This window comes from Chanos chanos, chromosome 15, assembly GCF_902362185.1.
Source record: "Chanos chanos chromosome 15, fChaCha1.1, whole genome shotgun sequence".
Classification (NCBI taxonomy): Eukaryota; Metazoa; Chordata; class Actinopteri; order Gonorynchiformes; family Chanidae; genus Chanos; species Chanos chanos.
Window position 1 is genome coordinate 7,874,636 of NC_044509.1, and position 17,811 is coordinate 7,892,446.

General features: G+C 42.6%; 2 protein-coding genes across 5 annotated transcripts in view; one reads left to right on the forward strand and one right to left on the reverse strand.

The window, feature by feature from the left end:
• The first annotated feature begins 820 nt into the window (after positions 1-820).
• epob (erythropoietin b) lies at positions 821-4,132 on the forward strand. Its single transcript, XM_030792537.1, has 5 exons — positions 821-1,007; positions 2,204-2,334; positions 2,499-2,585; positions 2,710-2,874; positions 3,338-4,132. Exons 1-5 carry the CDS (start codon positions 992-994, stop codon positions 3,491-3,493), a joined length of 555 nt encoding a protein of 184 aa, XP_030648397.1. The 5' UTR covers positions 821-991; the 3' UTR covers positions 3,494-4,132.
• Positions 4,133-8,024: 3,892 nt separating this feature from the next.
• The window catches only part of nlgn2b (neuroligin 2b), a 29,773-nt gene continuing 19,986 nt past the window's right edge, over positions 8,025-17,811 (reverse strand). For all 4 annotated transcript variants that reach the window (XM_030792404.1, XM_030792403.1, XM_030792405.1 and 1 more), the window contains 5 exons: positions 11,837-12,022; positions 10,576-10,841; positions 10,087-10,240; positions 9,340-9,706; positions 8,025-8,931 (listed from right to left, as the gene is read on the reverse strand). In XM_030792404.1, the coding sequence (XP_030648264.1) occupies positions 8,025-8,931; positions 9,340-9,706; positions 10,087-10,240; positions 10,576-10,841; positions 11,837-12,022 (1,880 nt within the window). The remainder of the gene's footprint in view (positions 8,932-9,339; positions 9,707-10,086; positions 10,241-10,575; positions 10,842-11,836; positions 12,023-17,811) is intronic.

Below are 17,811 nucleotides of genomic sequence, written 5' to 3' on the forward strand. Positions count from 1 at the left end.
AAAAAAAAAAAAAAAAAGGAGATTTTCTTTTTTTGGTGTTTTTTTGTTGACAAAATTAAAAACACTAAATAACAAACAAATGTGGCCATATACCTTTGACTACTTTTGGTTCTAATCGCAACTGTATGTCTCTAAATATGTAAAACCTTTAAATTGCCTCTCGCCTACGCACCGTTTTAGGTTCGCCTTAGGCAAGACTGAAATTATATTTTCCTACCCCATTTAATGTCAGCTCCTTGACAGTGAGTTGGACAGCGGAATATTATCGGCATAAATCGTGGTTCATTGGAACGGCTTGCATGATCAACGCATTTTTACGAGAAGATTCTGCTGTTAAACATAGTAGAGTTAATCATGCCCACCTGACATCCATATCACATAATGATAAAATGAGTTCCTGAGACGTATGCTTGGACGACTGCAAGATACAAAAAGTAAAACGCTTGACTGATCATATTTCACATGCTCTCTGTGGTCATACTCAAGCAAAAGTCCACGTGTGTGTCTGCGTGTGTGCGTGTGCGTAAACAAGTATGTGAATTTAATTTCACTGGATGACCCACAGCAATGCAATTAAACAATAATTTCAAGTGTTCACCTCAATTCTCTCGCGGACAAGGTACATGAGGCACACAAGTAAACTGACCACACGTGCACGTAGCATATTCTTCTATTGCAAGCGGCGTTTCTGACTGAACATTTCTGGCAGGCAACTATGCAAACATAAGAGCAAGTACGAGCGATTACGTTTGCACTGCCAAAGACATTCAAGATGACCTTAGCCCCGAAAAACCTACGCAGTAGCGTGCAGCTCTGATACAGACGGACGATAACTCATCAGTAGCTTAATCCTCTGAAAGGCGAAAGTTGCGCATTGTCTTATTGTCAGAACTCTGAAAGGAAGGTGTGGCACATCAATTCGTGTGGTGCCCGGGAATATAATTTAACTCTTTTCAGCGATGTACTCTAAAAATGCAGAACCACATTTCGAATGCCTTCCGTCTCAGGTAAGCGCACGAGATCTAAAATGAGTATGGGCACTGTTTCTTTGGACACCGTTACCGGGCTGTCATTAGATTAGATTAGCCTACATAAAATGAAGTAAACGTAAAACTTTTCAACCTACGTGCACTTTTTCTGCATGAATGAAATAAAGCGAACTTTAAGGATAGCCTACTACTGTGCCAAATGCATTATACATACATTCGTTAAATTTCGCCCACACTTTAATAATGGAGATAAGGTAATAACCCTGTAATGGGCTGCTTGACCTTTCATGGAAATTAAAGGTCAAACATGGATTGTGATGTCAAATAGGAACACAGTTTGATGCCATCTCAAGGGGGTGTCAATTACAAGACTGTAGTACTATCACCCTTTAGACTTGGAAGATACTGACAGCAAGTCAGTGCTTAGAGCTACACAGTCACACTGACGCTGGAAACCGCTTTGACCTTAGTGTGTGTGGTGTCACACGCAAGTGGACAGAGTTATAAGCATTTGTGATACTGCCCTTGAGTTAGTGCTCTGAAACACATGCATTATCATCTAGTCACTCAACACACTGCGGTTTACTGCGCTGGTTATAAGTGCAACTTTTGATCTTCAAGTTGATACTTTAAAATCATTTACATCGTTTAAAATCATCACGTGAAGAAGTCGGCATTTTTGTTTGTTTTTTTAACTACTAAACCCACCTCTCACTTTTAGCGTTCATTCTTAACATTTGAAGATTTCACGTCTGGCTTTTATGTTTCTAGAGCCTCTAGATCATTATCAGTCACACAGGGGTTGGTGGGGTTCGAGGGAGGCATGCTACATAACTTTGATAACACTGTTGTGCAAGACTGTAGCACTCTAACTGTGTTCTGTGAGCAAGTTTCACTCCTTGTACTCGTTTCCTGCTGTTTTTGGCAGAGCTTTTACAAGAGCAGTCGAATCTGTTCTATGCAACCTCACCAGGCTCTTAGTTCAAGAGAAACAAACTGTACTACATCAAGAATGTAGACCTTGAAGAGAGAGAGAGAGAAAGAAAGAAAGAAAGAAAGAAAGAAAGAAAGAAAGAAAGAAAGAGAAAGAAAGAATAATGAAGGGGGTCAAAGGAGGAACAGCAGAGAGAAAAAAAGAACAGACATTGTAACATTGGCACTAGGCAACTGCAGATACAAGTTTGTTAATTGTCTGTGCGCGCTGGGTCCTACAGGGCTGCTCTCAGTTCTGTTGTTGGTGCTGACGTTCCCGGGTCGGGGAGGCTCTTCTCCGCTCAAACCCATCTGCGACATCAACGTTCTGGACCGCTTCATCATGGAGGCCAGGGACACTGAGGCTGCCATGGTGAGACCAAAGCAACGACCCACCTGAACAGAAGCCGCGTAAACCCAATGGCACAAACAGACTTGCGTTCTCTCTGAAGGAGTCCTGAAAGAGTTTTTTTGGGGGGGGGGGATTTTCAGGCTCCTCCTCCTCCTCTAACTGTGATCTGTCTCTCTGTTTCTCAGCGAAGCTGTAAAGAGGGTTGTGGTCTGATGGGAACGTATGTCCTTCCGTTGGTGAGGGTCGACTTTAACGTTTGGGAGAGCAAAGATGTGAGTTATTACAGCGCGCTTAGTCACGGCTATCTTAAATATGTTGCATTTAACAGATATGGTCGATTTTAGACTTTGATACACGTGGGTGTGTATTTACACAGACTTGCGTTGGTCTTTTCAGACTCAGGAGCAGGCGATGGAAGTTGAAACAGGCTTGAGTCTCTTGACTCAGACCGTAAGTGCTGTTAGACAGTCAGTGACCAACGTTCGTCTGCAGGACCTGCTGGACAACACAATGAGCAACATCCTCAGCGTCAGACGCATTCTCCGCAGCCTACAATTACGGGTATGTGTATGTGCGTGTGTGATAATTGGGTTCCCTCTGTGTGTGTGTGTGTGTGCGCGCGCGCACGCATTTGCAGGCGTTTTCAGAAAGGTTATGAGCGCCAGTTCAGCTGGCTTGCTCTCTCATTGCGTTCACTTTGTTTGCCTCCCCGTCCCACTGGCGACGCTTTTCTGAGAAGTGCACATTTTCAAAGCCAAGGCAGTTCAGTGACTTTGACCATGTTGGTAAATGACACCCGTGTGTCTCTGTATGTGTGGGTTTGCATGTGTGCATCTGTAAACTATAATAGATAAAGCATTTGTCGAGAGTTCTATTTTTTGCAGAGGACCGCGACTGGTTAAATATTGCAGATCCTCATAGTATTTTTTGCCATATTGGTCCTCTGGTTATTACATCACTTATCTCTCTCTCTCTCTCTCTCTCTCTCTTTTTTCTTTCTCTCTGTCTCTTTATTCACCAATAGGAACAATCTCCCTCTGTCTCCAGAGGTCACACTGAGGCCGTGACACAGGAAGTTTCAACGCTGTCCGAGCTCCTGCATGTTCACACGAACTTCTTGCGTGGAAAAGTCCGTCTCCTGGTCGTAGGAGCCCCAGTTTGTCAGAAGACCAGCAGCTGACTGGGACATAGGAGGAAGGATGTGGCACACAACAGCGTGAAGAGTCAAAAGGAATAAACGGGACAAATTATAGACACTATTTAAACTGCTCAACAAGCTCGAAGTATATGGAGAGCGTTACACATCAACAGAGCGAGACAGTGAAATTAGTATGTTTCTCTATATTTAACATTTGATATAATTTATGAATTGCCTTTTTTTTAAACTCATATTTGTTTTTTTTTTCTATGGGATATGTGAATTGCTTTGTTTGTTTGCTCTGAGTATGTTATCGTGTTCTTGTTTAAGAACGGTTTGTGTCCTATTTTTTTTTTTTTTTTGAATGGAATTCATATGTTTGTGAAAGGGCTTACCCTTTTTCCTCATTCAACCTGCTTTTGGAACTGTACTTTTCACTGCTGGGAGCAAAGGTCTGTTTGTAGCAAAGCCAAGGGTTTTACCAGGAAAAACAGCTCCAGGCTAAAAGAGAGCTTCTGTTGAATTATGTTGCCATCCTGAGGATGATCGCACTAAGAGACTAAAACCCGAAACAGGTTGATCAGTGAAGTATAAAGGGTATTGTGAGGTCGTATGTAGTGCGAGACAATTAATGAAACAGAAAATGACAATATATATATATCATAAAATAAACCCAACAGACACACACATCATAAAATCTGGAAATGCAAAACGAACACATCCGACTCAGTTTTTAAAGCTCATTTTTTTCTCTCCACGTGAACACAACACGTTCAAATAATGTTTTTTGAAATGAGGGAGACCAAATTGATGTTACGTTTAATAATGTCTTTTTAATGTTCTCCAGTTCAGATACACAACATACAGTGTGTAATAGCCTCTATATTGAAATAGAAATATTATCTTCATTCTTTAAACCCGTTATTATCATAAGCTTCCTTATCTTAAGCCGCGAGTTGCTGAAATTCAACAAAATGAAAACCAACAGGTGCAAGTCTTTTTTTTTGTTTGTTTTTTTTTTAAATTTTTTTTTTTGTTTGTTTGTTTGTTTTTTGGCAACCCAGCATTAAGATCGAACACTTGCTGTTTTTTTTTTTTTTTGTATATTTATAATGTCTTTGTAATATGAAGGCAACGCCAGACAAGAGTGTCACCATATATGGTTGGTGAGAATGTGCTTCCAGTGTCTGTTTGCTGCCTTAACTCTCTTTACAATACTCCCTTGAGTCTTTTATAAAAATATTGACGGGTTAAATTCTCTATTCTGAAACATATGCAGCTCAAATTCACAACAAAGAGAGATGAGCCCACACTCCAGTCCTTTCACAGCTAATCCAATGATTTGGGTCAGATAATGACTCTAGAAAATTACAACCGAGAATAGCAACAGTAACCCCACAGTGTCATTTTGCCAGTGAAATAATTAAAAAAAAAAGGTTCAAACAAACAAACAAACAAACAAACACACTCAAGAATATGATGCTAACATCAGGCCTCTATAAGAAAGACTACTCCAACTGTTTTTTTTGTTCTTTTTCTCTTTCTTTCTTTCTTTTTTTTTTTAACAGCAAGCCCTCTCCTGTAGAAGTCAATAAGGCTCATTTTGTAAACCAGTTGTGATAAGTTCCCAGTTTCTATAAGGAGTTTGAAAGCTCCAAAGTCTCTGAGTTTCTTAGTCTTTCTACCTCTGTGGATAAAATCAGTGTTTTCACCACTGCCATTCCAGTTTTTCAGTCTTTGTGCAACTATTTTGGTGCAAAAGACTAAAGCTCTAAAGCTCTTAGTTGATATAGAAAGTCTCTGAACCTCCAATGTGTATATGGTTTAAAACCTGCAAACCAGACCAGTTTTCTAGGCTTTTGAACATCAGTTACAGTCTCATCGGCTACATTGCGTTTAGTTTGGACTCGCTGCTCAGTGCTCAACCGCGGCACGGATTTGCCCCCTTTTAAACCGGTTTTGAGAATCTTTACGATTTTGTAGTGCGATTTGAAAATACTGTCTGTGTGAACCAAGGTCAAATGCTTTTAAAAATCAAGTCAACAAAATAGCATCAAACATCAATAAGAGAGGGGTTTGTTAGAGAACATGTCTAGTCAACTTAGCTTGCACCTGTTGTCACAAAGGATACATTTTGGCCATTCACCTGTAAATCAAACAGTAAAACAGAATATTTACAAATACAATTTGATCTCTTACATTTAAAAAAATGTACAGTTGGTTTTTCAAGATTTTTTTTTTTTTTTTTGTAGATGTCTCCCCTCTGTCCCCCCTCCCACACACACGCTCTCTGTTTGAAGTCCTCTATGATAGAAAGCAGTCTTGAATGTGTTTTTTTTTTTTTCCCGAGTCTGCTGAGTGAGAAGAAGAGATAGAAGGAAACGTACAATTAAAAAAAAAAAAAAGATGGAAAATATTTAGCAATATGCACAGTTTTTTTTTTTCTGTTTCATGAGCATTAAAATGTTTGACGATGTAACTCATAAGAACGACCATGTCTCTCACTGTTTAGTGTTTACTGTTTAGCGCTTATTGACAGGTAAACTGGCACTCAGCTCGTGTCCAAGCGGTTTGGCATGTCCCTAGGTCGCTTCCCTGTGGTGGGGATTGAATGGAAAAAGTAACATAGCCAAGCTCTCTCTCTGGCCTCAATCTAACGCTTGACGTTAAACCCTCAAAAAAACCCTCAAAAAAAAAATCCATAGAGTCCATTTCTAAACCCCATTTCATGGGTGAGAAGATGGCTCCTCTACCAAGACGTACGTGTACCAACCCACCCTCCGCAACCCAAAGCCCCTCTTGTGGCTACCTGAGCCCCTACCCCACCCCCCACCCCCCCCCCCTAAAAAAAAAAAGAGTTTTAGAAGAATACATGATTTGACTTGAAGAAGGTTTTGCAGAATCACGCATATGTTTTGTGATGAGGCACAGAGTTAGAATGTCCATGTTTTGGTGACAGATGGGCTCAAAAACTGACTGAGAGAATTAAGGTTAAGATCGAAAGCCAGTGTAAAAGGAAGAATGTAACAATTCTTGTGTGTTGAGCTGTCCTGTGACGACATGCTCATAGTGTCCTCTGATGTTTCGAGTTCAGCTGAATCCTTTGGGTAACAATACAGCACAGTGACGTTTCAATCAAGTCAACTTATAGGACATGGTAAAATGTAAAGAACTATACAGAGGAAAAAGTTGGATTTACAAGAAGAGAGAAAATGTGAAATTTCATCAGTTCTTCATCAGGATGAGGACTTTGATGCATTGTTTCACTGAAAAGAAATGTGGGGTGGGGGGAGGGTTTGTTGGGGGGTGGGGGGTGGGTATTGATCTTTTTTTTTATTATTGTAATCATAAGCAGTTTCCAATTTCTGATTCTTATCAAGTATCTACAGAAGAGAAAGAAATAGTCTGATTGAAGTGCATTAAGTATATCAGACATAAGAAAAAGACATGACTTTCCCAGAAAAAAGAAAATGAAAACACAAGAAAGAAAAAAAGAAGAGAAAGATATCTTGAATGTGGAACATTTTTGATACGGTTTTTTATCCATTTTCCTATTTCAAAATAAAACATGCAAATATCCCAGAGAGCAAACAAGATATAAATTTCATTTTTCCAAATTTTTTTTTTTTTTATAGTTTTATGTTGATATATTTCTCGAGAATTTCATTCTCTCTCCATGAGCAAAAACCAGCAAGAGCGCAAAACCAAAAAAAAACAAAACAAAAAAAAAAGGAAAAACAAAAAAAAAAGTTTGGCACTTTTTAATAATGCAAATTTCTTGAACATGATCCAGTCCAGGTAATCCTCTCAAAGAAAGTCCACGCTGGACTCTTTTACTGAGAGAACGTTAATCACAGTACTTGGCACAAGAATGCTGGTAAAAACGAGAAGTTGGTATAATTTTCATTCGTATCATCACAAGATTATCAATTATACATGTTTTACAGCTATGTTTTAAGATTTATATATATATATATATATATATATATTAAAAAAATCCAGAATAGGCAGAAATGAGTTCTATACTTGGGGCTAAAAATCTAGTGCAATGATTATAATTCAGAAAAAGGGAGAAAAAACAGAACCTGAAGAGAAAAAAACACAGAAAGAAAAAGAGAAGAAAAAAAAACAGTTAAAGAAATAGAGGTGAATGATGAAACAATTGCTGTGGAGAGGTGTAGGAAGGTGAAATGTCTGAATATTCTCTTTCTTTTTTTTCTTCTTCCTTTTTTTCCTTTTCAGGGGTCTGTTACTCAGTCCAAAATTTCATTACTTCTCAACCCAAGTGAGTCAGGCTGAGCCATCTGTCCCCACAGCCAAACACCCGCCGAGAGAGAGTGAGAGAGAGAAAGAGAGAGAGCGCCCAGTCCAGGAGAGAGAGGAACGGACAAAAGAGAAAGAGACAGAGTAAAAAGAAGAGTGTCAAGACGGGGAGCAGTGATTAAAAGAAGAGTAGCCGTGTGTGGACAGTATCTCAGCAGAGTTCCAGGATCACTGCTGGAGGTCTGTGTTTCATGGCGCACAAGGGGGGGGGGGGGGGGGGGGGGCTGACTGTGTCCCCTCAGAGGAGCTACTATACGCGGGTGGTGGAATGCTGGTGGGGCAGAGCGTTGTTGCTGTGGCTGGAGGCCGGGGCGGGGGCGGGAGGGTACGTGTTGAAGGCATGAAGAGACTGCATGCCAGTGATGGTGCTGGGGATCATGGCTGGCATCAGCGGCACGTCCTCGGGCGCCCGCCGCAGCGCCAGCGTGTAGTCCGGTGGGCAGACGGGCGGTCTCAGGGGCTCCAGGTCGCCGTGGAGACCGCGGGGAGGTAGGGGCGTGCCGTGGTCCAGCTCCACCCTCTGTTGTTTCATCTGAAGAGACATCAGCTCCTCCTCCTGGCTCAGGGCTAGGTCGTTGTGGGGCGGAGCCCCCACGATGCCGACGCCCCCTCCGGCCCCGCGCTGCGGCGAGAGGCGACGGTGACGACGTTGCAGCAGCTCGTGACGTTTGTCGCGCTTGTAGTAGAGCGCGGCGAAGGCCAACACGTTGAGGAAGAGGAGCGAGGCTCCGACGGCAACCGTCACACTCAGCTCTGTCGAGTAGTCCCGCGCGTTGTCGGGGAAAGGGGAGAAACGGGGCGGTTCGGAACCTTCCGGATCTGGTTCAGGGGGATAGGTGGAGATGATGGGGTGGCGGGTGGAGCGGGTGCCAGGAGGTTGGGGTGTACCTTTCCTGTTGGTCCAATGTGGACTGCCTGGCGGGAGACGCGTGGTAATGGAGTTGATGATCTCCTCGTGAAGATTGTGAAGGTGGGGCACCAGCTCGAGCCAAAAAGCGACCTTGTTTGCCCGGTAGTTGTCACGAATACGAGGCTTGAGGCCTATGTGCAGGTACTGCTTGTCTTTGGAGCTGAACTTGGTCCAGATAACCTCCTCAAAGCGGTTCGGTTTGGTGTGGATGAACTTTGTATCCTGCGGCACTGGGATGTTGGGATCCCTGAAAGCGAAAAAAAAGAAAAAGGAGGACAAAGACACAGAGACATGGTAATGGTGTCAGAGGTACAGGCAGAGAATAGATCGTCAGTGTGATTGACCTTTAATTTAATCGTTACTACATGTCTTAATGTGGACAGTAAATTTACACCGGTATCGAATTGAAATGCTAAATTATTCCCTTAACTGACAGAGCTTCATGGATTCAAATGATGAATGCTGTTTTAAAAAAAACAGCCGAATCAGCTATCACAAATAAATTTATTTTTCAATTCCATTTTCTACAGACAACTTATGGTATCATCTTATACATATATGATATATGAACATATACGGTATGTACAAGTTTGAGGACAAAAGTCAGTTTTCTCAGGACTGATCATTTTTAATATTGTTAAACCATCTTACTGACCCAGTCTTGGCGAAGTTAGTCCAGTACGTCATGACCACAGCACTCAGCATGACATCATTTTTGGAGAAGTTGCAGGGGAAGAGGTCGGTGGCACCAACCATGGGAACACCAAAAACGTAAGGGATTTCATCCCCGTGCGCTGCATCCGCCCATTCAGGCCTGGCCTCCGTCTGACAGTGATGGTGGAAGGTGTAGAAGTAGACAGGTGACTGGAACTCAGCGTGTAGCTTTGCTGTGGCGACCGCTGGCGCCACCCACTGGTGATCTGTGAACAGGGCTAGCAAGGTTTTGCGTCTCATGTCCCCATTATCACGGTCTGCCCAGTCAGTGTACATGAACTTAATGGTCTCCCTAAGTATGTTTTTACCTGAGAGGGACAGAGAGAGAAAGAAAGAAGGAAAGAGAGATTGAACAACAGTGAGTGGCATAGTCATTTAAGAGAGGGGCACACGCGTGTGTGTGTGTGTTTGTGTGTGTGTGTGTGAGAAGGAGAGAGAGAGACAGAGACAGAGAGAAAGAGAGAAATTCATCAAGGCGGTAAGATAATAAGAGACAAACCTGAAGAGACACAAGTCACATTCCTAAAAACAGAACATCTAAATTCACAAATCGGATCAGTAAAAACAGAGAGATCCTTAGAGGTAAGTCATAAACAGAACGCCATTGGCTTGAGCAAACACAAAGTGCGTCTGCTCTTTACTTTCTGTGTGTGGGAAGTGTATGGGTGTGCGTGAGAAAAGAACTCACCATCTGGGTATCCATAGAGATTGTCTACAAAGTTGGAGATAGTGTAATCAAATGATGCAGCAGAGATGCCATCTTCTCCTTCACTGTCATCTACAAACTTCAAGCCCTCACCCTGATTCACTCCCAACAGAATATCATAGTTCAAGAACTCTCCCTGTGGAGTTAGATATAATGATGTCGTGTTGTCTTGTTATGCATAAAAAGAAACAGAGAGCGAGAGATCATAGGCCAAATTCAGATTAAACGCAAATTAGCATTTAGCGGTTAGCATGTCTTCTTGATTTTGCTTCACATTCCTGCATATTTATGTATATGCGTCGTACCTAAGTTGACGAATGGAATGCAAAAGGTGGGTACATATACATAAACTACTTAAACACAATCGTGAAATGCATTTCATTGAGGAAACATTTCTTTTTTTTTTTTTTTTTTTTACAGTTAGCTTTAACCCATCTTTGTAGCTTCTCAAAATGTCATCTGTAAGCTAACCTGCTGCATGAGAATCTCTGGGTCGTCTGGAACCACGTCTCCATCCACCACGGGCCCAAAGGCGATGTGGTACCGTGCCGGTTGGATGTCCTGGTCCACCAGTTCCCTGAAACTCTTTCTCCTCAGACAGTCCACCAGGTCGGCCGTGTCTGTGTAGCTGCAGCCCACCTTCCGCGCTAGAATCTTAGTGTACATGAGGGGTCGATAGTTGACCGACCAGCTGGAGATGGCTGTGCCGCTCTGGGCAATGGCCCGCTGGAACAAGCCTGAGGCGCAGAGAATAATGAGATTAAGACACTACCGTGAGATTACAAAACCCGTAGGCGAATGGGATTATTCAAAGCATGAACGGTGATGTTCGACCGCACGTGTCCAAATAAACACTGAGAGCAAACGACATATGTCTCACTTGGGGGGGCGTATTATCAGCAGGTTTTGGGAAAAATCTCTCAATGAAATGCTTTACATTAATGAGGGATACGCTGCCTCAGCCTTTAGCATCTTGTGAGAGGCTCTGTGGTAGCCATGTTGGTTTAGACTGCTATGGAAAAATGCTTTCTTGTCCCTGAGTTTTCATCTGCAGATTCTGTTATTAATTATTAAATGACCCCCACCACCCCGACCACCGCTCCCCACAAAATGCATACACAGTCCATACCCTGCTGCCCCTCCTGTTCCCCTATCCCTATGAAATCAATTAAGAGAGAGAGAGAGAGAGAGAGAGAGAGAGAGACAGAGAGAGAGAGAGAGAGAGAGAGAGAGAGAGAGATCAGCTACTGCTCAATGCTTTTGCACCATTCTCTCTATTTCTGACACACACACACACACACACACACACACACATACACACTCACATTCATATTTACATGTTTCTCATTACAAGTCTCACGGCCATCCATATTTATAACAGGGTCCTCATTATGAACCTGTGTCAAACTCACACGTCTGAATGATCTGAGGATGGTGTAAATCAGTCTCACACACACTTCCACAAGTCTGAACAGACACATCAGGAATCTGTCTCACATTCATACACACCAGTTCACACACAAAGGAACTTGTCATTACGAATCAGCATCTCACCCAAACGCGACCGCATCTGCTTGGTCCGCGGTACAGCTCCCTGTGCGGCAACCCACGCGCGATTCAAACGAACACGCTTCAAATGAACCTCGTCACGTCTACACGGTTTCACGTTCGCACATCTCTTTAGAACTCGTTTTTGTTTAAAAAAAGGGATAACGACGGCAGCGGTTCTTACCCTCCGAGTGATGAGACAGGATAAGCAGATTAACGCAGGACGCTCCGGCGCCCGACCCGAAGATTGTGATCCTCTCCGGGTCGCCCCCGAAATGCCCAATGTTCTCGTTCAGCCAGCGCAAGGCCTGAATCTGGTCTAACAGCCCGTAGTTTCCTTTGGCGGACTGGTCTCCGGTGCTCAGAAAACCTGCAGGAAGAACAAAACAAATAATAGAGCAACAAAAAAAAGAAATGAAAAAAAAAATAAAAAAATAGGAGGGCCCAGAGAAAATGAGTAGCGGTGGAAGACATGGAAGAGGAGATAGGATGTTAGGCCAGGTCTGGTTTTATATTATTAGGGGGATAACTGCACAGTAAGAGAGGGATAAACCAAAGCAGCTTCTTTATATACTCATTGTCTCTCTGCACACGCCATCCTTTTGCACTGGTCAAGGTATTTTCATGTCTTCACTGGTCTTTAATTACGTGTAGTCTTATATTTTAACTGCCCCCCTCTCCCCCCCCCCCATCCCACCCCAAATGGAACACTTTGTAATGCATGTGTAAAGAAACCGAGAAGTGTTCATAATAGTGATTAAATTGAAAGGGGTACTCGTTGTGGGGAAAAGAATGATACCGGTATGAAACTCTCTTAAATGAGAGCAAATGGATGATTCATGTATAGCGCCTCTAATGCACTGCTCTACGCATATACATACACACGGACATATGCATGCACACGCATGTACACATGCACACACAAACTGTTTCTCTTTCTCTCTCTCCTTCTCTCTCTCTCCTTCTCTGTCTCACACACACACATACACACACGTGCATGTGCGCGCGCACACACACACACACACACACAGACACACACACTTATTAATGTATCATACTACACCTGAGTGTGATAAATGTCCTTTCATTCTCTGGCTGTGTTATTCACTGTACAACCGTACAAAACTTGGAAAAATTCCCAGGCAGCCACGAGAACCTGGGAATTTCATCTTAGGAACACCTACGTAGAGCTTAATGACTCACTCCAAACGAGAACATACATCAGTAAGAAACATGTTTGTTTAATTCTTATAAAGTCTTAATAGCCCCCGTCCGTGATCTTGTTTCCACGGTGACAGATAATGTGTGGCGCTGTTGTCCTCACATGCATACAGAGAAGGCTGCTAACAGGAGTCACTCTGTTATCTGCTTGTCAGGCCTCTCTGTCTTTATGAGCTGGCGGTTAAGGGGGGATAGGCCCATCAGCTTGTTTGGATGCTTAATGGACTGTTTTTCACTTGATGATTAGAGCAGAACTGGACAGTAAATAAAGACACGAGACACGGTGATTGATGCTTTACACGCAGTGAAACGAGAGGCCACACGCGAACATGACAAAAAAAAAAAAAACCCCACAAAACAACAACAACGAACGGCTATCATCAATGGGGGACGTGATATGACTCTACAATGGAGCGCAAATTAAATTTCATTAGTCGATAAAATTAAATGATTTAATGAGGGTGTGTTTTTTTTTATAGTGTTTGAGGAATTATAATGGTGAAAAGGCAACACAGGGAAAAAAACAAATATATTCCATGTCGTCAGATTACGTAGCTAAGGACAGACAAATTAGACAACAGACGGAATAAAACAGAAATGAACCAAAATAAACTATAATGCAAACACCCTCAACCCTCAAACGTCATGCTTCTGATGCAGAGAAGTGGGGAGAGAGAGAGAGAGAGAGAGAGAGTGACTGAGAGAGAGAAAGGGAGAGAGAAAGAGAGAGAGTGAGAGAGAGAGAGAGAAAAGGCAGTCAGAAATAGAAAGGGGAATATGACATGAGACAGTCTAACAACATTTGGATGAGGTAAGAATAACAAACACGCATATTTCATAATACATGAGACGTGATGAAAGATACAGTAAGACTCAACAATCTGCTCCACGTAAGGTACAGGGCAGTACAGCAGTGTTAAATGTTTTGCAGAAGAGCGTCTGCTGAAAGCACGAAAGCTTATGTCGGGGGACATTAACACCGCTAGGGGTGTGATATCAGAGCAAACACGCAAGCACTCATGTCCTATTTCCACGTTTAAATAATTCAAAAATGAAACATGTTCAAAAATGTAAAGAAGCTGCAAGTGGTTCCTGTAGATGAAAAAGACAAAACAAAAACAAAACAAAAACAAAACAAAAAAACAAATACAGTTTGTCTTGAACTTGCTTTGAGACTGAACCGAGAAGATTGAAAGAAAACTTTTCTTTCGCCGACAGTTAAAATGAGCAGTAAGGGCTCAGCTATTGACACAGTAATGGTGTTATTGACAGCAGCTGCCACTCTGTGTAACTGGTGTCTGATGATTGATTGATTGACAGGAACCGCTCAGGTATTGGCCGAATGATTGAGGTGAGGGGGCGGGCTCTGCATGTTCATTTGGGTCGCTCTCGTTGATTATTGGCAGGGGATGGATAGATATTCCTCTGCGAGTGAGTGAGGGTCTAATGTGCTCCCTGCTGATGGGGAGCCACTGGGACATGGCTGAAGGCGTGACACACAGGATTTGTCTGCCATCATATTAACCTTGTTCAGAGCTGTTTGCTGCTGTTGCCTGGCAACCATCCACAGTCTCAACCATAGGGATAAATTCTTTTAACGTGCATACACGTTTGCACATGCACGCACGCATGCAGATACACACACACACACACACACACACACACACACACACACACACACACACATGCAAGCAAATGCATGCAAATGCTAACAAAACACCTTTTAACCGTTTGCTAACGAAACATTTGATTTTACATTTGCCTTGTTACTGTTCAGACAAATGTCGAATGAGATCTATCTTTCACTCTCTGTCTCTTTCTCTCTCACAGAGAGAGGGAGAGAAGTTTCTTCTCATCCTCTTCCTGTCTGCTGAGCTAGGCCTCCTGTGGACTTTAGCGCTGAGAACAGCAGTTTACCAGGCTGGACTCATGCATATTCAACACTTGCTTTAGGTAATGGGCAAAGAACTGTGAAGAGAGACTTCAACCTCTCAAAAAGGCAGAAGAATGCTAGACTGAGACTGAGACTGAGAAAGCTATGGAGAAACAGAGAGAAAAATGGAGAGAGAGACAAAAAGAAGGAGAGAGAGAGAGAGAGAGAGAGAGAGAGAGAGAGAGAGAAAGATACACACACAGACAGACAGACAGGAGGAAGAATCACAGAGAGAGAGAGAGAGACAGAGGAACTGATTGTTTGCGCGTTTCATGTTTTTTCTTCATGTTTCTTTTACGAGTGAAAAAAAAAAACGACGTTCGCTCCTCATATGAGCACGCGTGTCGCCCAAGCCTTCCCGTAATGAAATCCGTGAGTCAAACCGAAGAGTATGAAACATAACTGGCTGCTGAAGTGACATTTAAACAGTGTAACTCTAATTGCGATACCATCATCTTAAAGCCTCCTCTCTTGTTGATAGGAAGTCTTCATTTTTAAATCCACCACTCTTGTGTTGATTTGAGAGCCCAGCTCAAATCCTGGGAACGAACTGGTGGGTGGGATAACTGATTCAGAGGACAGTGAAGAAACATGATTGCTATCTAGATAGATACCCGAGAGAGATAGAGATGGAGATAGAGACAGAGATAGAGATAGAAGTAGACAGAGAGAGGAAGAGAGAAAGAGAGAGAGAGAGGGAGAGAGAGAGAGAGAGAGAGAGAGAGAGAGAGAGAGAAACTGGCAAATAGGTGGAAGTACAGAAGGCGGCAGACAGAGGGAGTAGCTAAAATTATTTTGGTGCAGTTTTCTAATGAGGCATTTTTCTTCCTATGCAACAGTAGAGCAAAGCTGCATCTGTTTATCTAGCCAAATAGTAATTAAGTCAATGATATTTCTCCCCATAGGAGAAAGACTGGAACAATGAGAAGAAATATATTTTCACACTGCATTGTTTGAAGTTCAATGAAAAAAAAAAAGAAAAAGACCGCCGAGTTGAAGATCTAAAAACCTGTTTTTTTGGAGAGGACATACTAAATATATACAAGCACCGGATACCTGCATCAGTTCTTATAAACACACACGCACACACACACACACACACACTCTAGGTAATGTTCACATCAGCAGAAGACTTAGTTTTTCAAAGCATACAGCAGAATGAGATATACAATCTTAAAATTTTTCATTAGATGAACAAAATGAAGTAACATATACTTAATGTTCCGTGTCATTGTGTAGTACACGAGGGGAAACCGTACTACGGTCTACACACAAGAGCGGCTGAATCTCTCTAGAAGGATAACAATGCTAATGTCCCAGAGAGAGGAATTTTAATGAGCCATTGATAGGTTAGTTTTAATGGAGGTACTTAGCTTTAAAAAAACAAAAACAAAACAAAAAACCACGAGGAGCCACTCAACTCACTTTGTTCCATCAAGTAACTGTACTCTTCTCTCGTTCTTCTGAGCTGTGCAGTTGTTGGTTGTCTAATGTCCAGCTATTTTCTGTCAATAGGAGTCTGACTATATGGACACTTTTCTTTCACAGATACTCACAGCAGCAAAAACACACATAAGCACATCTCTCCGTTGCTCTCTCTCTCTCTCTCTCTCTTTCTCTGCCCTACCATCTCTCTGTAGATTTCTCACACACTCAAACGCACACACGCACACACACACACACACAAATTATCCTCAAATAACATAGAGTCCTCTTCACATGATCGCCAACTGCAATTACCAGTCTTTTTTTTGGTTTGTTATTATTAAATAAGGATCTGTCATCCTATGATTGTACACTTTATCAAAACCAGTGTGCTTTTCCTCCCTACAGCATCAATCCCTCAAAGCAAACATCGGCGAGAAGATGCAGAGGACTGCCTGTGAATCCTAATTCAGGAATATTTTTTTTTTCTTCCCTTCGTTCTGTGTTTACTCGTGGTGAGGAGAGTGGGGGGGGGGATATAAAGTGATGAAATCAAGTCTTGTGTGGAATTAGGGAACCTAATTAGGGTAAGCTGGTTCCGCAAATAAGGCAGATTTTTTTTTTTTTTTTCCCCTTTTGACGAAGGATCGGTGATGTGCGTAGCCGGCTGCATTGCTGCGGAGAAGAGCAAACAGAACGAAGGCTAGCGAGAGGGAAAGCTAGCTGCCGGAAAGCAGAGCTAGGAAAACCGCATTTGCGCAAGGCCAATCGACGGCTGCCTTCTTCCCCCTGAGTTCATTAATTAGTTAATTAGTTAATTAGTCTGAACAGATGGCTCTGCCACACAAATCAGAAGGCAGTTTGGGGCGGTTGGCTGCCTGGGTGTAAGGGGGGGGAGAGAAGGTGAACTGTGCTTAGATGTGAACAGAAAAACAACCGTTGAGTCTGACGCACACACACACACACACACACACACACACACACTGCTGGTAAAGTAGAGGGCCTACACTTACAGCCCCAGTCACACATTTCAACATGATTTCAGGGTGTTAAGCTTTTTTTTTTTTTTTTTCCTTATCAGATATCAAAATCTACCACCGGTAGTTTAATCAAATCAGAAGGGGTGAGGGAGTGTGTGTGTAATGCTGTGTTACATGGGTCAGACAATATGTGTGTACATGTGTGTGTGTGTGTGTGTGTGTGTGTCAGTGTGTATGAGTGTTTGTGTGTGTGTGTGTGTGTGTGAGAGAGAGAAACAGAGAGAGAAAGAGAGAGACCTCTACGTATTAACATTTGTTTAAATGAATTCTTTGCTTCGCTGCAGATTTTAAAAAGCACTTCTGATGGTTTATTTTTAGCCTGTTCCCATCTCTCCCGTCTGTCTCTCCTTTCCTCTCTATCGTTCTCTCTCTCTCTCTCTCTCTCTCTCTCTCTCTCTCTCTCTCTCTCGGCTTCTCCCCCTCTCTCTGCCCCCTCTCTCCTTTTATCTCTCTACCTCTCTCACTCTCTTCCTGCTCTCTTTAAAGGTACAGGGGCGGAAAGCTCAAACACACTGCTTGACATAATGTGATGCAGCCTGA